General features: G+C 48.3%; 1 protein-coding gene and 1 pseudogene across 3 annotated transcripts in view; both read right to left on the bottom strand.

The window, feature by feature from the left end:
• Positions 1-7,179: 7,179 nt before the first annotated feature.
• Positions 7,180-7,623, bottom strand: LOC119519612 (annotated as a pseudogene).
• A 471-nt stretch (positions 7,624-8,094) lies between these two features.
• Positions 8,095-24,840, bottom strand: part of LOC119519550 (MLX interacting protein) — a 68,942-nt gene continuing 52,196 nt past the window's right edge. Inside the window, exons 4-18 of one of the 3 annotated variants that reach the window (XR_005214043.1) lie at positions 23,191-23,280; positions 22,776-22,817; positions 22,343-22,514; positions 21,521-21,610; positions 20,845-20,936; positions 19,266-19,914; positions 18,705-18,826; positions 18,419-18,596; positions 17,002-17,126; positions 16,260-16,361; positions 16,018-16,145; positions 15,612-15,735; positions 14,012-14,141; positions 12,027-13,327; positions 8,095-11,934 (exon numbers count right to left, since the gene is read on the bottom strand). Coding sequence is in view for 1 of the 3 variants with exons in the window: in XM_037817246.1 (XP_037673174.1) it covers positions 13,206-13,327; positions 14,012-14,141; positions 15,612-15,735; positions 16,018-16,145; positions 16,260-16,361; positions 17,002-17,126; positions 18,419-18,596; positions 18,705-18,826; positions 19,266-19,914; positions 20,845-20,936; positions 21,521-21,610; positions 22,343-22,514; positions 22,776-22,817; positions 23,191-23,280 (2,166 nt within the window). In the remaining 2 variants the exon portion in view is untranslated. Of the gene's footprint in view, positions 13,328-14,011; positions 14,152-15,488; positions 15,736-16,017; positions 16,146-16,259; positions 16,362-17,001; positions 17,127-18,418; positions 18,597-18,704; positions 18,827-19,265; positions 19,915-20,844; positions 20,937-21,520; positions 21,611-22,342; positions 22,515-22,775; positions 22,818-23,190; positions 23,281-24,840 lie in introns of all 3 variants that reach the window. The other 2 variants (XM_037817246.1, XR_005214044.1) reach the window with 2 other exon arrangements.

A 24,840-nucleotide genomic window follows, 5' to 3' on the forward strand; every position in this document is an offset into this window, starting at 1 on the left:
GTCTTAAAAAAAAAAAAAAAAAAGGGCTGACAGCTAAGTGTGAGAATACTGCTGAGAGTTATTAAGTAAATTTTTTCAATGAATTCTCAGATGGGCTAGTCTGGGGAGGACTGATATCTAAATTTATGAATCAACTTGAAAAAGATTTCCAACTATGTCATTGTTATTAACCTCAGTATTTACAGAATGTTTTCCTCCTGCCATCTTAAATTTTACTTATTCTTACTACACCCTTGTGAGGGCAGGAGGTGGCAGCTATGTTAATTTATTGATATTTATTGTACTAAGAGTTGTTAATGCTCCTTGGAGGAGTCCTTGGAACCTATTTAATAAATTTTGTTGGGTTTTCTCATGATCTGTTCTAGATTTTGTGAGGGGGCTGAAATTAGTGGACGGGAATCCAGGGTGGGTGGTGTCTGGCTAAGGGAGGGTGAGAAGTAATGTGGAATTAGAGTAACTTCTGCCACAGCCATTTCCCCCCCACTGGGCAGATTCGATAGCAAGGGGTAACAATACTAGCAGCAACAACCGGATATGGAACATTTTCCTGTAAGTACCATTATTAGGTCCCTTTTATAGATGGGGAAACCGAGGCACAGAGACATTGTATCACTTACCCAAGGCCACTCAGCTAAGTGGTGGAACCCATTTCCAAGCTTGCCCTTCCCCCTGCTACCCATCCTTGGTCCCTGTTTCAGGTAGCCCACGCTCCCTGGGCAGTGACTGGATCTTAGGGGTACTTAACACCACACCTGGCAGCAAGTAATCATGCAAGCATCATCCGCATGATTCTCCACCGGATTTCAAGTGCCTCTGACCCTCAAAGACCTGTTCTATCATCTCACCGGTGACTTATTTATTCCTAGCCAGGGCCAAAGATTTTATCACTCAAATAAACATAGAGTCCCAAGCTGCTAAGGTTCTTAAAAATCATCTGGACTAATGGTTCTCAGGGCGTGATCCCTGGACCGACAGCTTCAGTATCATCTGACAACTTGTTAGACGTGCAAATTCTTGGGCCCACCCCAGACCTACTGAATCAGAAACTCCGGGGATGGAGTCAGTCAGCCGGGCCTTAACAAGCTCTCCAGGGAATTCTGAGGCACACTCAAGCCTTAGAACCACTGATCTAGAGTCGACCAGCACCTTCATCCTCATCTTATATTTGGGGAAACTGAGGCCCAAAGAGGTAGTCTGATTTTGTAAGTTCACATTTGTGTGTGTGTGTGTGTGTATGTGTGTGTGCAGTTAGGACTCTGGGTCATGCAGTTCTGTTTGGACTTCTCATTCTGACTCTCGTAGGTGTTTCTGCTCTAGTCTGCACTGGGCTTTTAAGTCCCCCAAATATCCTGGTCTCCAGTGATAACGTTTTGAGTGATTGTTCCCCAAACACCCAGTGCGGTGGACATCCACCACTGCTTTTGACTGCCCTATAGCAGAACAACTTTACTATTATTAAAAAAACTATCCAACACTTGGAAATAGCACAGAGATACCCTTTCAATGTCATATCGGAGCACCCCTCCTTTGCCCGGCTAACTTTACTTGTCATCCTGGTTCCTGGCTCCGATGTCACCTCCCTGACTTCCCCCTCCCAGGAATGGTTAGATGCTGCTCCTATGGTCTCCCAGCACCCAGCACTCACCCCTCCCATTAGGTATCAGACGGATTTCATTGGGTCTCTAATAAGTCACTGTTGTATTCCCCAAGCCTAGTCCAGACGAGATGGGGGAAAGGAGTAAAAGCCGGGTAAACACACAGGAAGTGTTGGGGGAAGGAGGTACAGGACTCCTGGTGTTTACGCAGTAGAAGTCATTCTCACTACACTGACGGGTGGGGCTGGAGACTCAGGAGACCAGACAGTTGGAATCAGGGTTGAGGGTGATGAGAGGGGCAGCCAGGCAGGGCTGCTACCCCATGCTCACCCAGGCCCCACTCCCCCCACCCATCTAGAATGGAACCAACCAGCCCTGTTCACGCACATCCCCTGGGACTGAAAATTGGTCAGAGTAGACTGAGTGATGAGACCGTTTGCTATATCATACCTGTTTTGGTTTGCTAAAGCTGCTGGAATGCAATGTACCAAAACTGGGTGGCTTTTACAATGGAGATTAATTCGTTTACAAATTTACAGTTCTAAGGCCATGAAAATGTCCAAATTGAGGCATCAACAGGATAGTACCTTTTCTGAAGCAAGGCCACTGGCATTGGGGTTCCTCTGTCAGATAGCAAGGCACGCGGCCGGTGTCTTCTGGTCCTTCTCTCCTGGGTTGGGTTTCACTGCTTTCAGCTCCTGACTTCAGTAGCTCTCTCAGCTCCTCCAGGGGCTTTCCTCTAAGCTGCTCTGAATGTTTCTCTCTCTGAGCTCTCTCGGCCTTTGTCTGTGTTTTTATCCTCATAAAGGACTCTAGTAAAGGATTAAGACCCACCTTGAATAGGATGGGCTACATTTCAATTGGAACAACTTAATCAAAAGGTCCTGCCCACAATAGGTGTGCGCCCACAGGAATGGATTAAAAGAACATGGCCTTTTCTGGGGTACATACCACTTCAAACCAGTACAAAACCCATTAAGGCAGGAAAGTAGACTCATTTTGGAAAGCTCTTCCCCTCTTAAACTACAAGGGTTTTCTAGTTAATGTTTCAGTGAAACAGAAGATCTCATCAATCAGAATTGCCATTACCCAGGCTTTACCATCAACTGTGACTGTAGCATATCACAAAGCCTTTGGGAATTTTTAAATGACCAGCACTGCAGGTATATACACAATTCTGGAAAAGGTATTAAAAAGCTCATTACTATTTACAGATGAAATCCATATGGTGTTAGAATTTACTTCAAAATAATGGGGATGCCATAATGTCGACACCCCTTTTCCATATGAACAATTTAGAGTGGACATTGCCCAGATATCCCTGAAGATTGAGACAGTGATCAAATGAGAGGAAGGGGTAGCAACAGACAAGATAGGATTTAACAAAGGATTATGATTACTGAATCATTATATATATTTTTTCAGTCTTTAACGTATTAGAACAGCAAGAAGAAAGTAACTGAGACCCATAATATACTATGAAATTTGCTCTATAACCACTTGTTAAACCTTACTTTGAAAGTTATCACTTTTCTGTATACATATTTCACAATAAAAAATATTTAAAAAATTGATGGGGGTGGGGTGGGGTATATATAAAACAAAAATGGCCATGAGTTGATAATTGTTAAAATGGATGATGGGTATATGGGGGTTCATTACACTATTCTACTTCTGTGAAAAGTGGAAATTTTCTGAAATAAAAAGTTAAAAATTGCTTTTAAAAAAGCATATTTATTAAAATTTAGGACAAGTGCAATCACATCATTTTACCTAAAAGTCTAAACTTAGATCTTACGGCATACATAAAAACTTCTAAAAACAAGTAGATCGATTGTGTTCTGTGGAATCAAGTCCATGTCTGAGATGATATGCTTTTACATGTTGTTTAGGGATTATTCTTATTGTATCTATACCCTAAATTGTCAAGCTTGAAGTTTTTGAATTAACTATAATCTTAGGATTACATTTGAACCTTGTTCAGCATATCCTTGAGCTCGACATTAACTAACAGTCCTATCTCCACCTGCTAACTCTTACCTCCCCTCCCCAGAAGTCTTCACAATTCCCTCCACGCCTCCACCCTTTCTGATTCAGAGACGAGGAAGACGCAGTTGGTGAGACAGAACGAGAAGTGGGCTGACAGATCAGTCTACAAATCAGCCGGGCATCTGCCAGGCACTAGTTTTGTGCTTAGTATAGCAGTGAACACGAGGCCCCTGGTGCTTGCCCTGTGGGACCTTGCAGAAGGGTGGAAAGAAAAATGGAGTAATGACAGACATGACCCGTGTTCCCAGGAATATAGGATGCTGTGGGTGTGTACCGGGGGAGGGATGAGAGATGTTTGGGCTTGCCTCTGAGGAAGCAACATTTAAGGAAAGATCTGAAGAATAGGAGATGGCAGAAACAGGAGTGCAGATGGGGAAAGGGTTTGGGGCACAGGAAATGGGCCTTGGAAGATTCTAAGAGGTAAAAAAAAACATGGCATGTTGAAGGAAGAGAGCAAAAATGAGGTCAGAAAGGCAAATGGGGCAAGACTGACAAGACGAGGTCCTTTACAGGGAGGGTTTGCGCCTTCTGGAAAGCCCTTGGAGGGTTCTGAGTAGGGATGCGCATGACTAGACCTGGGCTTTTTAAAGCTCACGCTGGCTCTACCACAGGGACCATCAGGTAGAGGATGAACTGGGTGAGAAATGATGTGGGCTTGGACTTGGGTAATGGCAGTGAGCACAGAGAAGAGCAATGATGTATTTGTAAGAAATTTACAAGATAAATGTAACAGAACTTGGTGTTGGGGAGTGAAGGAGGGGCAGGAAAGACATCAGGGATAATTCTCAGGATGCTGCCTTGGCAACTAGTGGATGGAGAGGCCATTTACTAGACAGAAATGACCCTATAGCCCTTTCACTCTGATCCATGCAGCCTTGTTATGTCAGAAACAACTTTGGTTTCATCTGTAAAATGGGAATAACACTACCACCAACTTGAGAGACTTGTTCAGAGGTGTGTATGTCCCCGAAGAGCCCAGTCCAAGGCCTGAACCAGCAGGAGCTCAACACACACCTGAGGAGCGGCATCTCTAGCACACTGGCCTCATGCCTTCTAAACACTCTGGTCCTGTCCTGGGCAGGTAAATGGCTTCTCCCTTCCTATCCTATTCAAATTCTACCTTCTCCAAACTATGCCCCTAGTATCTTCTAAGACACCATGGAGCAGGGCTCATGGAAATGAAAAGAATAAAACAGACACCTATTGCTTAGCTCAGTGGAAATGGAGTTCCTTCTCACCCGAAGGAGTCCACGAACCACTCACCTCTCTCTAGAGGCCCAGGTTCCCAAGTCTTCATAAAGACATTTTTCCATGGGGGTCTGATCAGACAAGAAAGAGCCTGTGTGTCAACCCTATGTATTTTAAATAAAAAAATACGGATATGGAAATCAGCAAAGTGGCAGGTACAAGATCAACACCCCCAAATCAGTAGTGTTTCTAGATACTAACAATGAACAACTGGAAGAAGAAATCAAGAAAAAAATTCCCTTTACAATAGCAACTAAAAGAACCAAACATCTAGGAATAAATCTAACCAATGGTGTAAAAGAATTGTACACAACATTGCTAAAACAAATCAGAGACCTAAATAAATGGAAGGACATTCCATGTTCAAGGATTAGAAGACTAAACATTAAGATGTCAATTCTACCCAAAGTGACTTACAAATCCAACACAATCCCAATCAAAATTCCAACTACTTTCTTTGCAGAAATGGAAAAGCCAATTATTAAATTTATATGGAAGGGTAAGGGGCCCCAAATAGCCAAAGTCATCTTGAAAGAGAAGAACGAAATTGGAGGACTCACACTTCTTAATCTAAAAACGTATTACAAAGCCAAAATAATCAAAACAGCATGATACTGGCTCAAGAACAGACAAATTGAGAGCTCAGAAATCAACCGTCACATTTATGGCTAAATGATTTTTGACAAGGGGACAAAGATCATTCAATTGGGAAAGAATACTCTCTTCAACAACTGGTGCCGGGGAAACTGGATTTCCATTTGCAGAAGAATGATGGTGGGCCCCTACCTCATACTATATAGAAAAATAAACTCAAAATGGATCAAATACCTAAATATAAGAGCCAGAACTATAAACCTCCTAGAAGAAAACATAGGGAAGCATCTTAAGGACCTTGGGTTCAGCAATGGCTTCTTAGACTTTACATCCAAAGCTCAAGCAACAAAAGAAAAAGAAAATAAATGGAACCTCATTAAAATTAAAAACTTTTGTGCCTCAAAAGACTTTACCATGAAAGTAAAATGACAACCTACACAATGGGAGAAAATATTTGGAAACCACATATCTGATAAGAGTTTAATATTGAGAATATATAAAGAAATCCTTCAACTCAACAACAAAAAAAATAAACCACCCAATTAAAAAATGGGCAAAAGAACTGCATAGATATTTCTCTGAAGATATACAAATGGCCAATAGCACTTGAAAGGATGCTCAACATCATATTCCATTAGGGATATGCAAATCAAAACCATATGAGATACCATTTCACCCCTACTAGAATGGCAACTATTTTAAAAAGCAGACAATTAACAAGGGTTGGAGAGAATATGGAGAAACAGAAACACTCATTCATTGCTGGTAGGAATGTAAAATGGTGCAGCCACTGTGGAAGACAGTTTGGCAGTTCCTTGGAGAATTAAATATAGAATTACTATATGACCCAGTAATCCCTCGGTTAGGTAAATACCCAGAAGAACTGAAAGCAGGGATTCGAACAGATATGTTCACACTGATGTTCACAGCATTATTCACAATTGCCAAAAGATGGAAGCAAGCCAAGTATCCATCAACCAAAGAATGGATAAACAAAATGTATATACATACAATGCAATATCATTCAGTCAAAAAAGGAATGAAGCTTTGATAAATGCAACATGGATGAACCTTGAAGATATCATGTTGAATGAAATAAGCCAGACATAAAATGGCAAATATCATATGACCTCATGATATGAAATAATTAGAATAAGCAAACTCCTAGAGTCAGAATACAGAATATAGGTTACAAGGGACAAAGTGGGCATAGGGAATAGGGAGTTAAGGCTTAAAATGAATAGGGTTTCTATTTGGGACTATGGAACAGTTTTGGTAATGGAGGGTGGCGACGGTAGCACAACATTGTGAATGTTAACTAACAGCATTGAATTATGTATTTGAATGTGGTTAAAAGGAGAAATGCTAGGTTGTAATATGATTTTAGAATGAAAGCTTTTTTAAAAATCCATGGAACTGTTCAACACAAACAGATGAATGCATCTTTTTCAGCACCTGAAAAAAGGGACATCTCCATTGGTCAACATCCCGGTGTTTCCCTTCGATAGCACTGGGTCAAGTTAGCAGGGAGCCCTGTCTCCTGGGCCATGACTATGATTTGAACCCTCTCAGAGCGGGGGCCAGATGGGGACTGTACTGATAATAACCTACACTTTCTTAGAACAGTGTCTCATGGTTTACTGAGCTTTTTTTTTTTTTTTTTTTCCTTTTGAGCAAATTATTTTTAAAGTTTTTTATTTTTTTACAAACACACTGGAGAATCACACAATGCTATCAGCATTGGCTACAATCCTGGGCCACAAGCCTGCACACTCCTTTACAACTGGTCCTGTGATGGGAGAACCTTCCATCTCTCTTTTATTTACTTTGACCCCTGCATTATCTTCAAAATAAAGGAAGACACTGTTCTCTGGTATGACTTTCGTTGCTGAATTTTCATTGCTGGATGTAACTTCTTTCTGAGTTCCGGTTGCCCCTTCTTGCCTGTAGCCATTACCATGTCATCCACACCAGCAGCAGGAAGTCTATTCAGCAGCCCCTTGATCCCCTTTACAGAGATAATATTCAGATTTTTGGCTCCTGTGTTGTCAGCACAGTTGATCACGGCTCCTACTGGAAGACCCAAGGAAATCTGGAATTTTCCACCAGTAGACCCACCACATCCTCACTCTGACATCTTGAATGCCAGAAAAGGTCACAAAAAGTGAGCATTTTTATATACATGATTTTATGTGACCCTCACAACCACCTTAAATGTGCAGAGCAGGTGCTACTTGCCCAAGTTCCAGAAGAGGAAATGGGTGGTTTGCACAAGCATGACAAGCTCCACGTCCTCTGTCCATATGTTGGAGCCCAGGAGCCGCTGCCTGCCTTACCAGGCCCTGGTGAGAGTTCTCTGGTACAGTCTGTCAAGCTGGGCATTGTCAGTGGAGGATTCTTTAGGAACTTTCTGGGCCCTCCTCTACCCCCCAAATCTCCCTGCCCACCTCAGGCCCCTCTAACCCACCTACTGCTCCATTCCAGGCTAAACCTATACCCCTGAAGCTGAGAAGCAGCTCCAGGTGAGGGCATCCCCTTTTTTCCCAAGCTCTTCATTTCACCATCTCTTCTATAGTTCATAGGGTAGCATTTAAGATCACACATTGCAGGCTTTTCAAAAAAATAAGGTTTTTATTGTCTTGAATGCAAACATATTTTTAAAAATGCATTGTAGTGCTAGATACAGCTGGTGGAAACGTGATTCTCAACAGGAGAGTGACAGCGGGTGGTGGGCAGGATGACACGGGCCAGAGGAAGCCTCAGTCAAGAGTCCTCTCTGGTTTTGTTTTTTCAGGCCACAAGGTCTAACTCTGTACCCATGGAACCCCGAAACAATCACAACTCACAACAGAAAAATTATCCATTTATACAATAAACTGAAACCTGAAAAAGAAAAAGAACAAAATTAGCAAATGACTGTGCTTCCTTTTCCCTGGCGGCGTGGCAGATTCAGGGAGAGGGGCAGGGGCGTCGTGGGGGGAGAGTGGCTGCCTCAGAGCTGCCTTGGGAAACACAGCCTGGGACCTGCAGCCCAGGACTGAGCCCATCAGACCCCTTTAACTGCAGGAACTAAACTCTATGGAAACGTATAAAACTTCAGTTTCTCTCAACCCTCCACAACCTCAAGAACAAGAGATCTCTATGAAGAGAATTCTTCGAATTATATAAGACCAGGGTTAAGACTGTAGAACCAAGAGTTAAATTTTGCTACATACTTGGAAAAGAATTTCACAAAAATAAAATTCCCCTAAGTAAAGCCAGGTGCAGGCACATACACACATGCACACCTGGAGTTCAGCAGTCAGCATTCGGATTTCCCTGTATCCCTCAAACGCTGATTTTCACAAGCCCCAGCAAGGAAGCAGCCCTTGCCTGGTGCACCAGGAGAGCCAGGTCCTCAGAATGAAAAGCCACCGGTCGGCTCAAGCTCGCCCACCCTCTCTGAGGCCCGCTCTGTCAGGGCCACGGGGAGGTGCTGAAGCTTCTTCTATGTTCCCGAAGCCTCTGCAGCCTCCCCACGGGCTTCACGGGCGCCACTCAGATCCCAACAACCTGCCAAGCACATCGAAACATCTTCTGAATGGCAAAAATAACCTATTAGCTTCAAAGTTCTTCAACCCCTAACCGTGCGCTCTCCCGTCCCCTTGTACAGGTTTAGATGTGGACAGAGTCCTCTTTAATAAGTTGATGCTTTAATACGATGAGGCATCAAGGGCACTGAGCACCAACAACCACAACACACTGTGACCCCAGGTATCCAGCCACCTCGCAACCTGCACACACCACCTGCCAAAGTCAGGGCTCTCCCCAAAACCCTGTCCCAGACGAGACCATGGCCTTGAAAATACTTTGTGAAGGTAAGTTCCCCATCTGTGGGGGGCGGAGGCTTCATCGATGGCAAACAGCTTAAAGTGAAACAGGAGCTCCCTAGGGAAAGGCAATTTTTCCTGCCCTAGAAAGGAGTGGCTCAACTTATATACAGGCTTATCAGGAACCACAGGGATTGGGGGCTCTCAGGCAGGTGGGATGAAGACCACCAAGGAGCAAGGTGACCACGGGAAGGGGGTGGGAGGGTGACGTGGTGTTCTCCCAATGCCTCAGCCTGGAGCCAGCGGAAAGAGCTGAACCAAGGAAGGGAAGCCAGGGCAGGCCCTGGGTCCACGGCACCCACAACCACCTTCCAGAACCCACAGAGACAAAACTGGTTTCCCTTGTGAGAAGATGAGGTCTTGTCCAGGTAGAAAGTACAACTTTGGTATCTCTAAAACAGTGCCAGCATACCTGCCCCTTTTAGTGCGGGCCTCAGCAGCCTTCTGGGGGACGCCAGGGCCCTCAGGGAAGGGAGGCCCCACCCGAGAGGAGGGAGCGCCCCTCCAGTCCCCAGCTGCACCCTGCCACCCTCCCATGTGGATGCCCGTAACTGAGCCCTGGCTGTGGGGAGGAGGGAGAGGCTGTGAGCTCCCCAAGGCAAAACCCAAGGATGGGTCTGCCAGAATCGGCAATGGTGGGGGAGGGACAAGGATTCGGCACCGTAATGGGGTGTGGGAGCTGTGTCCTTTATGAATCCAGGTTTTTATTTCTATCATCAGAGCAGACAAGCCTTACAGGCTGGCCTCTAGAAGGGAGAGACATGAGTTTTAAGCTAGAGAGAGAAGTATGGATCAGGGCACGAGGGCAGGAAGTAGGAGAAAATGAAATGCACCGAAGCTGACAGTGGTCAACTCTCCTCCTGGTGAAGGCTCTAGCACATACATGTGCTGACCACTTTCTCCCTCATATTCTTTTCTCCTCAACAAGACCCAGTGCTTCCATCAGTACTAATTTCTGTGTCATGAAAAACAGCTGGACGGTAGCCAGAGAACCCCAGGACCTCTGGAGTCTCCTCAGGTGCAGACACTGTGGAGGACGTGCGGGTCGACTTCCAGAAACCCCCTCAGCAGGCAGGCTCAGTCCTTGTGTTTCCCATTCATTTCAAAGAGCAAGCAGTGGAGTGAAGGCAGCAGATGGCATAGAAAGAGTTCACAGAATCATACTTTCAGACTTATATGCCAGAGGCCCTCCCACCCCACACAATGATTTTCTTATTCTCCAAAGCATTGCTTTTCTGGAAGTAATGACAGGAATGGGGTGAAAACGAGAGTAAACAAGCCACAGACCTACGGTCAGAGCCGCAGAGCCATGGACAGGGGCCACGGCACCCCTGCAGCCTTGCCCAGGAGCCCAGGACAGAGACCAAGGCTGGGCTACTTCGTCTGTGAGGTCATCAGGCAAGATTTCAAAGGCAGAAAACTAGGATAAGAAACAATTATCTCTGTCACAACAGATACAACTCTGTGGCCTTATAGCCATGTAATTTTGAGCACCAAAAGATATGATTTTAAGTAAATATCTAAAAAACAAAACCATGCATCTAGTTACCAGTCTGCTGGGACGGACTTGGCCATAACCACCCCGTCACGCGCACCCCCACACTCGCCCACACTCTTCAAGCCTCACACAATCAACAGCCTTAAATACTTGCTGAAACATGGAATCATGAACATTAATTCAACAAAAGGGAGAGGCAGGCCAAAGCAGCAAAAGGCCAATTTTATATCCCATGGAGTTCAAAACAAAACAAAACGATTCCCCAGTGAGGGGTGGCAAGCAAACTGCGATTTAGGAAAGTCCTCAGCTCGGCCAGCAACTGCCATCACCTCCATATTCTATGAAGGCACGGGATTTGGAAGAGGAGCTGAGCTCACAATCCTCCACAAGCCCTTCACAGCTAGGTACTTCGTTTTTGTTTTCCTTTTTTTCCTTTTGACCTTAGTGCTATCTTTTCCATGGAGGTCTTTCCCTCTAGAAGGGCAGCTTCTTGCTTGTCCTGGGAGTGCAGGATGACTTCGGTCACCATGTTGCAGTGGAAATGTCAAGGGCCAGCCCGGACTCATCTCTTTCCCGAGGGCGAGCACAAGACGGGAGGCCTGTAAACGCGTTTCCTCGTGAGGCTGGGGTGGCACCTCCAAGCTGCCCTTGCATGGGGCAGAAACACAGACAAGCGGGCAGGCTTGGGCCAGCGACCCAGCTGCGGGGTTCGTGGCATGGCCGGTGGGAGGGGGAGGAAACCCCTCCTCTTCTCCGTCCTCCCTCAGCCAAGGCTGGGCAGAGCTGGCTGTCCCTTCCGGACAGTAGTCCAGCAGGCCTGCAGGAGCCAGCGGGCGCCTCTGAACGGGTCCTGAGCTTCAAGAGGGACATGTGCGTCCTCTCCGCCCACGGCTCCCAGGGTCCCTCCGAGCCCTCCCGGGACGCCTGCACCTGCACCAGCACTGCCCGGACTTCGGCGGCAGCAGGCAGGGAGCGGTGAGGAGAGGCTGGCGGAGGGCCCACGGGTTGCCTGCTGATCCCCAGGAGGATGTCGGAAGCTCACCCGCTCTGTGAGGAGGTGTCCTTGGTTGGGTTTCCTGAACTTGAGAGAGAAAAGAGGCAGATGAGGATGAGGCTGGGTCTGGCACCCCCTGCCTGTGGCATCTCCAACCGCCCCCTCGGGGCAGTGGACACCTTTTGGCACGGCCGCTGTGCTCAGGCTACCCCGCCACTCAGATAATCTGACCACTGTCCTTTACTGCCATCAACTCAGAGGGTAAACATCTCAGAGTTCTGCCTGTCGACATTCAATTTCTTCCTCAAAACAAAAACAAGACAGTCTGTGAGTGTGGTGATATCTTTGGTCCAAAAATTGTTACGGTTTGGGGCTCCTGGCTGAACAGTGTGAGGCAACATGGCCAGACTGAGGGCAGCAACATGGTGGAGTGCTCGTCCACCTGCTAGACCTCTTCCATTAGACACTCCGGACTCTTCAGAGGGGCAGCCTGGAAACCAGCAGAAACCAGGCAGCAGGGCTGCAGCCACAAGGTGGTGCCTGGGGGGCCTCGGGGAGTCCCACTTCGTGACTCTCAGGCAGCGATGCTCGTATACTGCAGTGCCAAGTAGAACAAAAACACCAGAAAATAGAAACCCAACCAGAAGTGCTTCCAAGCAGAGCAGCAGCGTTGCAGGGTTTCTGCTTCCTTCATGCCATGCGTGCATTCGCATCCACTCTTTCTGCACACCTGTGATCTGGGGTTTCTCTGAAGAAGGCACGTCCACCACATTAAGCCTGAACAGAAACCCACATCGATCCACAAGGCTCTGACACGGCCAGGGTTTGGAGGAGAGAGACGCCCTCCAACTGCTCCCTCAGCAAGATCAGAGCTCGGGTACAGAGAGTCATTCAGGACAGTGAAAGTGAACAACGATTTGACAGGAGGGAAGATGTGCAAGTCTCAAAATAGAAACTGGGAAGGGACCCTCAATGTTTCCTAACTGGTGAGAACAGCGTTTGTCTTCCTCTGTCCGTCTACTCTGTTCACTGGCACCGTGGGCCCTGGCAGGCCACTGGCAGGACAGGACTGGAAAGAGCAGGCATTTCCCTTTGTCTGCGTGGCACCAAGGGCAGGGAAGCTGGTGACTGATGTCACCGGGTGAGAGCTCACAGCAAAGGGCTCCCAACGACGGGCAACTGCTGTCGGCAGGACCCGAACCTGCTGCAGACCTGAGAGTGGTGCTACGAGCGGCCTGTGGCCGACCGAGGTGGAGGGAGGTCCTGAGGCATCAGGGAAGGCATGGGTGAAGCTTCCTCCCCACGGGCAGGAGAGGACCTCGATGGCGCAGCATGCAGCCACAGGCAGCCACGTGCTGCTAAGACGCCCCCACTCTCTTGCCAATTCGGGTGACGGCCTCCGATGCCTGCTCTGGCAACTGCGACGGGTCCGTCAGGATGGAGGTGGTGGTACTCAGATGCCGGAGGGTGTTCAGCACCACTGGAAGACAGACGTGGGGCAAGTGAGCTGGCAGGCCCAGGCACCTGGCATCTCCACACCCAAGAACGGGGTGTGTGGCTCTAGCTGCTAGTTCTTATGCACAACCAAGGATGAGACCCGCTGAGCTGCGCTAAAGAAGAAACAGGAGAGCCTGGAACTGATGCCAAGGCTTTCACACCTTCCTGCCTGTAGGATAATGATCGAACTCCTAGTGGGAAATGCAAATGGATGGAGAATTCTAGATTATTCCTGCTTGCCAGGGGGTTTGCTTCTCTTGTTTTAGTATTACACCTCTATACCCTTAATTATAGGAATAGAGTTATTAGTTATTTCAAGAATTAAACAAGAAAACATACCTAAAAGCACCTGATACAGAGCCTGACAAAGAGGTGCTCAATAAATATATGCTAGATTTGATCAAACTGACGGCTACACTGATTGCAGGAAGGTGAGGAGAGGAAGCTGGAGATCTGCTTCCTATCCCTCCAACTGGCATCACTGGCTCAGGGCCTCCTGGACAGCTTCACTCTCAGGCCCTGGCAGTGGAATCTGGATTTCTCTAAGCACTGTCTTCAGCTCAGGGCCCCTCCACAGCTTCCTGTCCCCAGCATGAGCACAAAGACTTTGGGGACTCCAAGATTTGGGACTCCAATCCCCCAAGCCCCACCCAATCCCCACACTTACTCGGCCTGAGGACGGGCAGGGAGCAGTGCTGGTCCAGCCAGGACAGCGCTGTGCGGTGGAGGTCTTCCAGGCTGCTGGTGGACACTATCCCCTTGAACGACTCGAACAGGGGCTTGATAATGATACTAAACTGCATGGCGCTTGGGTTAAAGAAAAGGTAAGCATGGAGGGGGCCAGGGAACAAGCCAGTCTCCCTCACTACTGCTTTCCCTTGGGACCAGCAAATAACTGTCCACAGATGGTTAAGGCGGGGAGGTGGGGGAATGAGGGAGGTGGGGGAATGAGGGAGGAAGAGGTCGAGACCTAAGCGAGTGTGACTTTACATCCTACTAAAATGTTTGTGTCAAACTATAAATGAGCCATAGACCATGGCCACTGAACAGGCAGGCAAGGCCAGGGAAGTTTCTTGAGTTTGGAAATGGGTTCTAATACAATTACATGAACACGAAAGTTTTTATGTATATTGGAAGAATACCGTGTACTGTAGGTACACAGAGGATCGGAAGGCAGGGGTTATCTGTCTAGAGAGATATCTGCCTTTTGTATGTTTTGATGTTTGTCTTTTGTGCCAGAACTTGATAACATTCTGTGCAAATCTCCCAAAATATCCTGGAAAAGTACCAGGTAGTGAAGGTAGAAGGCACGTTTCTCTTTCATTAACCCTGATCCTGGAAAATGCCCACACTGCACACCCCTCAGCCTCATAATGAGGAACATGCCATTAAGAGGCTTCTGACTCGTTCCAACTGCCACCCATCTCCATCAGCAATAAGGCGCCAGGGCAGGACGATAAACAGAGTAAGGCCAAGTGGGGGAACTAGAGTTGGTGCCTGTCATCTCTCCTTTCAAACACTGCATCAGGAGAAACAAAAACTGCATGGGAGCGCCCTCGTATGCCACCTGCCTGTCCACAATGCTGCTGCTGCAACTCTCTTCTCGCTAGAGACTATTTCCTCAGACCCAGATCCCAGCCCTGGACGCGGTAGCCGACCTGCCGGGTGCAGGGCAATGACAGGGCAGGGAGTGAAAGGGCAGGAGCCGCCCCCCGTGAGAGCCCCCGTGTCATCCCAGGGAAGGGTGGGGGAGGCACAATGTGCAGGATGGCCAAAGGAAACTGGTTTCACATTGGGCTCTGCCACGTCCCAGTTCTGTGAGCCCTGGTTTTCAGTCCAGCACAAAGTGGGTGGAACGCACCCTCCTCACTGGTGCAAGGGTAAGTGATCTGCTGCCAAGGCTAGGTCAGCCCCTGAGAATATGTCAGACCCCACTTCCTTTCTACTTTCTTGCTTCTGCAAGTGGCTCTAACATTGTCTTTACTGCCCAAGAACCTTGAGAGAAAAGCCGGGCTGGTGTGCCCTGGCCCCTCTTGCAAAGCATCCGGGAAGCCCAAGCCTGGATGCAGCCACCCAACAAGAGCCCCACTCGCCCGCAGGCTAGGCCAGCCCTCTCCCTATGCGACAGGAGAAACCAGAGTTACCTGTCCTGAGGAACTCAGAGGCAGCCATTTAAAGACCATCTTTCTAAAGAAAATAGGGTGTCAATGACTGTTTTTTCAGTGCATTGGTTGAGGGTAGGAGAAGCAAAGAAAAGTCAAAGATACAATCCAGAACTTCCAATTCTGCAGGGTCCGGCTTTTCACATACTCATCAAACATGTCTCTCATGTGGTCAAACTGGCGTCGGGTGACAGGGACGCCTGTGGCAGGGAGCAGCTTCTGGCAGGAGCTGAAACAAAAGGAAGCAGGGGACGGTTTGAGCTGCTGGTGACAAAGCAGGACCCGAGGTGCCAACTGGGCAGAGCTAGCCCATTACTGGAACACAGCCAGACCCAGGAGAGAGGTATGGAGAAGGAGGATGACAAAATGCTAAAATGCTCCGACAAAGAGGCATCTACCAGTGATGAGCCAGAGGGCCCTACTGCCTCTGATCTGACGTGCAGCCTTCAGAAGAAGGAAGAGAAGAGGTACCTGGCCTCACCCTCAAGGACCCCCAAGCCCCAAGCCTCACATGATGGTGGCGTTGAGCTCCTCAATCTCTTCCCGCAGCCGCCGGGCTTCCTCCTGCATCTGGCTCCTCTCCTGCTGGAGCTTGGTGATGTACTCCACGGTCTTCTGCAAGGTGATGGCGTGGCTGGTCTGCAGCAGGGGAGCAGCCGGGTCAGCATAGCCCCCCAGAGCTAGAGGGCCGAAAGCACTTTGGCTGTCCTGCCAGCCTCACCCACCCACCCTCAATGCTCTCGGTCAGCTCACCAGCTTGCAGTTATTAGAAATCAAACTGTTCAGAGTATCAAAGCCAATCTTGATGTTGAAGCGTCTCTTCTGTTCCGCTGAAATGTGCTTCATCTGCCGGTTCTACGGGGGAAATCGGCCGATCGCTTGGCAACATGGGGCACAGTGGCTGGGCCATGCCCTGGGCTCCCCCCTCCTCACCTCCCCACCCGGGGTGCTCCGGGGGCCAGGGCTAGTGAGGAACACACATGGAAGGAACTACAATGCTGCCATGAGGAGGCGTGCAGAGGGGGACAGGGACGCTGCAAAGCAGGACACAGCAAGAGCTGGTAAACAACTGGCTCATGAGTGCTGCTAATCTGGCACTTTCAATCCAACTTCAAACCTCTCATCTAATGACTCATTCTTCTAGATGCCACCCCCTCCTCTAATTGATGGGGGCCACAACGGCACCAGCACCATCTTATGAGGATTATATTGTTGGTGCCTGGGCTCAGCATCTGTTCAGAATCTCCACTAGAACCACCATCCCCAATGGGTCAGTAAGTGGGTGGAGAAATGGGAAGAGCTGGTTCACTCTCCAGATTACAGCAGCAATCCTGATGTTTCTAATGCTGCTTCAGCCTGGTGGAACACAGGCGGTTCTCCTTGCTGGTGTGTCCCTCATAAGGTACACAGGTGTCCCAAAGTTTCCCGGCATTCTTCTCCCCCTTTCCTCCCCATCCTCCCAAGGGAGCCAGGACCCAAGAGAGATGTGAGATACCTTTAAGGCAGCCACATTTTTGGGGTCTGCAGATTTCCCTGAGCAGCTGTTCTGAGGAGACTGAGGACTGGGGCTCTGCTCTGAAGCACAGGGAGAGGCCTGCCCCGAGTTCGGGCCGTCGCGACCTGAGAAGCACACAGACTCTTCTTAGGGGGGGAGCCTGGGAAGCGGACTCAGCAAAGAAGTTGAAGAAAAGCCGCCACCACCCACAGCAGTCTTTACAAACCTGGGGGCCCTCCAGCAGATCTCAAGGCCTGCAAACTTATTTTTAATTTTCCATAGCAGGCCCAGAAAGAATGAGAGAGATTCTTGTCTAAACAAAGAGGATGCCCAGCTGCTCTCAGGGTGCTCTGCCAGGCCCGGGCAGGGTCTGCAGGAATGAGGCCTGAACTCTGCCCCTCTTACCCACAAGGATCGTGAAAGAGGAACCCTGTGATCTCTGCAGGGCTGTTCTGGTCACTGGTACTCAACAGACATTTTCTAGGAGGACGTGGTTGTTCTCTGTTGAACCTTTTCAGCCTGTTCTGCTTTACTGTAACACAATGTCTGAAGTTTACTCACTCTCTGTGATACTGTTTTTCCTGTCAAGTCTCACAGCACACCTCTAAATTCCAGTATGTGGAGATTCAGTAGAAGAGGCAATGTTCATCCCAGCCTTTCCCTAAATTATTTTAGGGAATGGACTCCCAACTATCCCAATTCTTCGTCTTTCCAGATTGAAAAGTCCTGATTTTTCAAAACCTAACCTTGGACAGCTCCTCCTTCTGTCTGATCCTTTCCTCATCATGTCTCCTTCAGGTATAAGGAAGACAACTGTTTGCACAAGGAATTCCTGGGGCAGCTGTGCCATAGTTTTACTTCAGCAAAGCACAGTTTCTGCTTCCCTTCCTGACCAGGCTCCAGCCCTGCCCCCTCCACCTGCTGCACAGCCTCAGGCAAGCCAGTGAGCCCTGAACTGTCTCTTCGGAAGAACATCTGGCAAAATCAGTCCTACAATGGTAAGGCCCAGATGCTGAAACAGGCTAAAAAATGTGAAGTGCTTTGAAAGCTGGAAGGGGTTACCAAGGGAGCACCAGTGAGAAAATGCCAGTGGCTTCTGTGGCTGTTTCCAGGATACCGCTGGTGACGGCTCCTCAAGCCCTTTCTGGATCAGAACTGGAAGCAGTCAGTTCCAAAGGATAAAGTGGTTTTTCCCTGGGCACATGGGCTGCCTGCACTGAAATAAATCTCCTACTCCTTTGCCCTAATAAGTCTTATTGCAGTTTATTTTGACATCCATTTAGCACTTCCCTGGCCTGTCAGCAGGGGGATGAGATCTCAGGGCACCCACCCTGTGTGGCCCAAGTCAACCCAGAAGTGGGCCCGTTCATTCCACTCATGACTGAAGCCCCCACTTCCACCCTGAGCGAACACTCACTAGAACTCGCAGCAGGGATCTGGGGGCTGCCCCCTGGCAGCGGGCCCTGCTCGCCCTTCACCAGAGAGTCTTGCACGGTACTTGGTGAGAAGAGCCGGGAGCTGGGGGCAGGCTGGCTGCTCGTTTGGCTGAGGTCTGCAACCAGGATGCCACTGTGGAACTCCGTGACTCCAGGAGCCTGAGGTGACATGGGGTTGTAAGGTCATGCCCCGACCACTGACAAACGGAAGAGCAGACCCATCCCTGCCCCAGGCCTCCACCCAACCGGCAAGACCTGGCCCCTCACCCCGGCAATGGCGGCAGGGGCAATGACCACATTGGACTGGTTCACGGTGGAAGCTAAAATCCCTTCTCTCTTCAGAGGGCCCGAAGTCATAATCACTGTTTGTGGTTGTCCTGAAAAGGCAGCTGACAGAAGAAGCAGAGTGAAACTGGAGGCCTGAGAAGCAGGTAGTCTGGCCTTGACACCGCAGAGTGTGTTTCTGGGACAGCCAAGCTTGTGCCCAGGAGGACTCCCCAAGGGCAGCAGGTGACCCCCTCCCATGCGGGCGAGCCCTTGTTCCTCACTGAAGGGAATGGAAAGACAAAGCCTAAACTTTTTTTTACAACTCCTTGAAGGGGACATATTACAGACACAGGGAAGAGACGATCAGGACCATGCTGTTTTCAAACTGTGGGTCAATAACTTTCAAAAATACATAGAACAGAAAAAAGAACAGGCCATTCATGTGTATTATTTCATGAAACTTGTTTCATTTCACTGTGGGATATGGAAACCTGCCTCCCTCCCCACCGCACTTAGGACCTGGGAAAAAATCACACCCCGGTTTATCTCCCCTCAACTCACCTGGGGTGATGCAAGCATTCTTTAACACCAAGGACACAGGCTCTGGTTTGGGAGCAGGCACTATTTTGGGGGGCTGCTTGGGCCTCCCCCCAGTCAAGGGTAAAGGTTTGGGGTGGACGAAAGTTAAATGGGGCTGGGGGGCTGCAAGAGTTGGTGCGCGGAGAGGGGACAGCGCCAGACCGCAGGGGGACAGTGCTGGGGTGGGGTGGTGGGTTGTGATCACAAGGCCCTGGCTCTGGCTGAAGGTGGTGGCAGAGGCGTCGTGAGTGAGGGTGGCTGAAGCTGTGTGGGTGATAACAGAGGGAGCTTTGCTGACTCCAAACTTCTGTGGCTGCAGGAAGGCGGGTGGGGCTGGGACACTCAGGGCAGCAGCAGGCGGGGGAACTACTGGTAATGCAGGTGAAGCGGACGTGGGGCCAGGACTGGGAGGCAGTAAGGGCACAGTGAAGACAGGGAGGAAAGTCTGTGGAACACTCAGTGGTGGCTCAGAGGGGCCAAATTCTGAAGAGTGGAGAAAAGGACCCCCAGGCCGGGAACCACGGTCACAGCTCTGTGTATCCGTGGGGTCCAGAGAGGTGGCTGCAGGGGGTGCAATGAGGCTGTCGGGGAGGTTCACGGTGGGGAGAGTGGTGGTCGGCAGCATGCTCTCCTGAGAGAGAGAGACAGAGACAGGGAAAGAGAGAACGAGGTGTGAAGAACAAATACAGGGACCAGACAATTCGCCTTCTAGCATCATCTACCACAAAGTTCAACAACATACCCCGGGCACCTGAAAGGAATCCTTGGATAGAAGGCACAAAGGGATGTCTTCTGTACCACTCACAGCTGACCCAGGGAAATGGATCTGTACTTCCCTAGGCATCTGCAGGGGTCTTGTTTCCATTAGGAATGGAATGATAACAGAGAGCCCAGACAAAGCAACTGCCTCCACACGGTTGGATATCAGCCTAGGAATATCTTATTTCTAGCAGCCAGTAAGGGTGTCCCCAAAGTCTCTGCTATCTTCCATTACAGGACAGAAGCAGCCTGGATCACAGCTGCTCATGGGGGCTCCCCTAGGACAGTTTCATATGTCAACTCCTAGAGAGGTCACTTCTCCCTAAGTGGGACAAGCTATCCCAGTCTCTACAGAAGAAATTCTTCCCAGACCCAGATGGAAGAAGATGGGGCCAGGTTACCGGTGTCTAATAGGATAACATAATCAGCCTGGCAGCTCTGTAGCCCTAGTGCCTGCTATTCACCTTTTGCTGATTGTGAAGTAAAAAAGTGCAAGAGCTTATGTTTACTAGCAATCCGTGTTTGTCTTCTCTCTTTCTGGCTAATTCAGTCTTAGCTGGTCAGAACAGAGCTGCATGCAGGTTATTTGGAACTTTGGGCAGGCGCACACGCTTACTGACAGTCTCCTACCTCAGATGTTGCTTTCAAAGAAGGGTGAGAATAATTTCTTTATACATTACACGTGTTCAATACTAGCCAAAGTAAGACCTGGGACAGTGACACAGCACATGGTTGTATCAGTAGTCCAGCCCTGGCTGCAAAGGTTTGATGAGAACCCCTGGGCCCACCAGCCCTTCTATACCTGAGCAGGTGGACTGTTGGGATCTGGTGCAGCTACAGAGGCAGGTGCAGGCAGCATGGAGCCAAAAATGGAGCGGCTGGAAGAGAAGAGGTCTGAAAGACAGAGTCAGGGGCCTTTTGAGCTCCACGTGCTCGTCGTTTCCTTGGAAGGTCAAAATGAATCCAGCACCGACTCCCACCCACATTCTCCAGAGGAATGCCCTCGCTAGAGAGCATGCCCCACCAGCAACAACTGCAGAAAGTGGCCCTCCAATCAGAACCACACATGCTGGTGACTAGTCTGGACTCTCACATACTCCCAGGCCTGGCATTTCACCTGTTCTTAAACAATGGTGGGAGACCAAGGACCACTTCTAACCTGGCAAGAAAAATTGCTGGGCGGTAGCTGTGTTGTCAGCGCCCTCTGCTGCCTACAGAGAGAACTGCTTACAGCCAGGGCCAAACCTGAGGCTCCACGCCACAATGCTGACTTCCTCTGAGAGAGAAAATGTCCCAGAAAATCTTCCCAGACTTGGCAGCTACTACAAAGAACAATTTTAGTTTTCACAGAACTCAGGTCCCTGCCCCCCCTTGCCCATTCTAGCAGTTCTCTCGATGAAAGGGAAGCACAAATCTGCCTCATTCTGGGCAGAGGGAGATCCCTGTGGCCCCAGGCTCTCCCTGCCCCATGTCCTCACCCTGGAAAGGCTCGAATGTGTCCATGAAGTCCAGGTTGGGCTGCAAAGGGATCAGTCCTGGCTGAATCATGTCCGCATTGCCCAGATGCGCTGCAAGAATCAGAAAACAGAGGCACTGTCTGCCTTCTCAGACAATGTCCTTGGAACATATACAAGGCCCTGAACAGATCTTTCTGGTCCTGCTCATGCTCTAGATTCTTCCAAGGTGAACTATAGGCAACAGGCTGGGATTTCTATCTTCTTGTGGGTTTGTGTTCATTCTCCATCTTCAGAAGGCAGGAAGGAAAGTGAGTTTTTACAAGAACGGTAGACTGAGTATCAGAGAATGGCCATCCACAAGAAGTGAAGAGCTGAGAAGAGATCCCCTCTGTTCTAATTTTTAATCTGTGAGCTCTTCCCTGAGGGGGTTAAGACTAAATTCCCAAGGATAGAGGTCATGCCCAGGAATGCTTCTAATTTTCTTTAGAATGAATCAAATGGCCTTGCTGCCTAGATCCATTCTCCTTCCTAAAGGGACAGAATCAGAAATATAAAATATCACCTTGATTCAGACCGAACCCCCAATATGTAAGCACTGGCTTTTTCATAGTGGTACCAAGGGACTCACACCTGCTTCGGAAAGGCTCAATGTGCAGTCACCAACCCCACTAAATGCAGGTGGCTCTCAGAGGTCAAATGGGGCTGGCCAACTCCTGCCAACCCTAAATGAGTGACAGGCAGCAGATCAGGGACAGTCCTGCAGCAAAGCCTTGCCCAGAAGGGCCTTGCAGGGAAGGAAAGCCTGCTGGATTTTCATATTCAAAGGACATAGCTGCCACTTACCTATTTCCCGTGGGTTGGGCCAGGCAACTGGTTGGTGTGAAGAGAGCGTGGAGAAGAGGGTATCGCTGATCTCTGACATGAGCATGTCCGTATCCAGCAGTGCGTCCTCCTCCATGGGGACGGGGGTCTTCCATCCGTCCCCATGCTTGTGCCAATACAGCATATCATCATCCTACCCCAACAGAGGGGAGTCAACAATGGGGCTCAGGGCTCCCACTTTCACACACTAGGGGCATGCTATAGAGCTGCATTATGCAAAAGGGAGCAAGGAGGGAGAGAAATTCAGGGAGAACCCCCAGACCACTCACGGGTGAGAACTGTTTCCTTAGCCACTCACTAGGACCCTCATGTGGAACGGAGGTGCTCGGCTGTCCAAGTCACAGCTCCTTCTAGTCAAAGGAGGGCTACCGTGGCTTCCCCAAAGCTCACTCACCTGGGCCAGGCTGGAGAGGTCCTCATCCTTGTGCTGCTGTAGCTGTGGGGAAAGGGAGATCAGGACAAGGTGGTTGCCAAAGGCCCTAGAAGTGAGTGAACTCTGGTATCACCGAGGCCTCTTCTATCTACAAGGCCAGTAGGGAGAAGGGTCCCACTCCCTGGCATGTCCAGGCAGATGCCTGCCACAAAGGGGATTCTCAGCCAGTGTCTGTGGAACAAACAGCCCCAGGTGACAGCTGGGGAAACAGAGGACATAGATATGACCAAAGCAGGCCCATCACTTGGTTCTCCAAGCCCCATACTCTAGAGCCCACAGCATCTGGGTGTCAAGGGTTCTGAATTCAGGACTCTATTCCTATCCTCCCCCCCAGAGGCTTCCTGAATGTGTTCTTTTTGGAGCCAAAGTCAGATACCCTTTTCTTGAAGTATGTTCTCCACTTGTGGTATTCCCTGATCACAATCTCAATCCGGCTTTTCCAGTATTTCCCTTCTGTGGTGATGGCCTGCAACAGAGATTTAGGTCAGAATAAAAAAACTGTTTCTTGGCTGATTAGCAAAACTCACTATTTGAATAAAGAAGAGCCTGACACTAGAAGTCAGCCTCAGGCCATCCAGCTCTGAAAACCCTATCATGTACTTACAGTTTCATTCACAAAGCCTGCCCATCTCTTCTGTGCCACCTCTGGCCCCCCAACTAACAATGTGCTTTCATTTCAAGACCTGGGAAACGCAAGGGGAGCTTCAGTTATGCTGGTCCTAAAAATCTGCACTGGAGGCTCAGGGTCAGAGGAGAATGCTTGGGCAGGGCAAGGAGAGAGGTGCCCCACCCCAGCCTTTGAGGAACCCTATAGAAACTCATGAACAGCCACAAATGCCCTTTCCCAGCAGCCTCTGCCACACTTTCAAAGTGTGAAAACTAATGGCCAATTTTTGAAAACAAAAACAAAAACAAAAAATTGTCATTACATTCGAGAGTAGATCCCCACTTTAAATACCTCAGGCTAATTATTGTTAATTTTTTGTGATGAACTTAAAGCTCTAACAGTGAGGGTGGACCAATCTAGAGGAACGAAGGCCAAGAGTTTCTGCTCTTAATAATAAAATTACAGTGGTAATTCTTAGAGGTTTCCTTTTTGGAATTTTAGTATTGAGGTCTTGTAATGTGAATGCATTTTTCTGTTGTATAGTTTGGCTCATTTCTCTCCTGAGATTTTAATTAACTACTGGAAATCCTTAACCAAGTGTAATAGCTTGTAAGGAAGAAAATGCCATGAAAACACCTTTTTTTTTTTCCCATTTATTTTCAAAATGGTTTTTGGTTGCTCGGATTAGACATCGGTGCTGAGTTTCATTTTTTTTTAATCTAATGATAGAATCCCATGTTTTAATAAACTTAAGAAGTAGCAAAATCACTTTTATTTTTTCTTCATTCCTTTAGGAAATAGCTATTGCCAAAGTGAAAGAGTAGATAGTATTTCATCTTGTTAGATAAGGGACAAATGGTTTGCAGAGGAATTGTTTTCTTAATAAAGTAGTTTCAAAGGATGTTAGTATTCATCTGTGCCCTTTCTCCGATTCCAAAATGGCTCAATTTCATTCTAGAAATTTGAAAATACAATGTAATTAGAAATCCTTAATAAAATTTGGATTTTATTGTATTAAACAAAACAAAACAAATACCAATGGCCAGTCACAGAAATTGCAGGTGTAAAGTAACCTCCAATTCAGCCTTTCCATATGTGAGACATCAGTCTCTTTCACAATATCCTTTAGGGTTCTGCTTGAAGAGTTCTAATTTTTTGGATTATTGCTATTTTTTTTTTTTGGCTGGTGTATTTTAGATCAAGTCCCAGATATTAAATCACTTCACCCACAAATGCTTCAGTGTTGTCTCTAACACTGAAGAACTTAAAAACAAAAAACAAAAAACAAAAAACATGATTACAATGATTATTATCATACCTACCAAAACGGTATCACTTAATATTGACTAATATCAGATCACGTTCGACTGCCTCAAAAATGTCTTTCATTAGTTACTTTTAAAAATTTTCCCCCTTTTA

The sequence above is a fragment of the Choloepus didactylus genome, chromosome 23 (genome assembly GCF_015220235.1).
Source record: "Choloepus didactylus isolate mChoDid1 chromosome 23, mChoDid1.pri, whole genome shotgun sequence".
In the NCBI taxonomy this organism is placed as follows: Eukaryota; Metazoa; Chordata; class Mammalia; order Pilosa; family Megalonychidae; genus Choloepus; species Choloepus didactylus.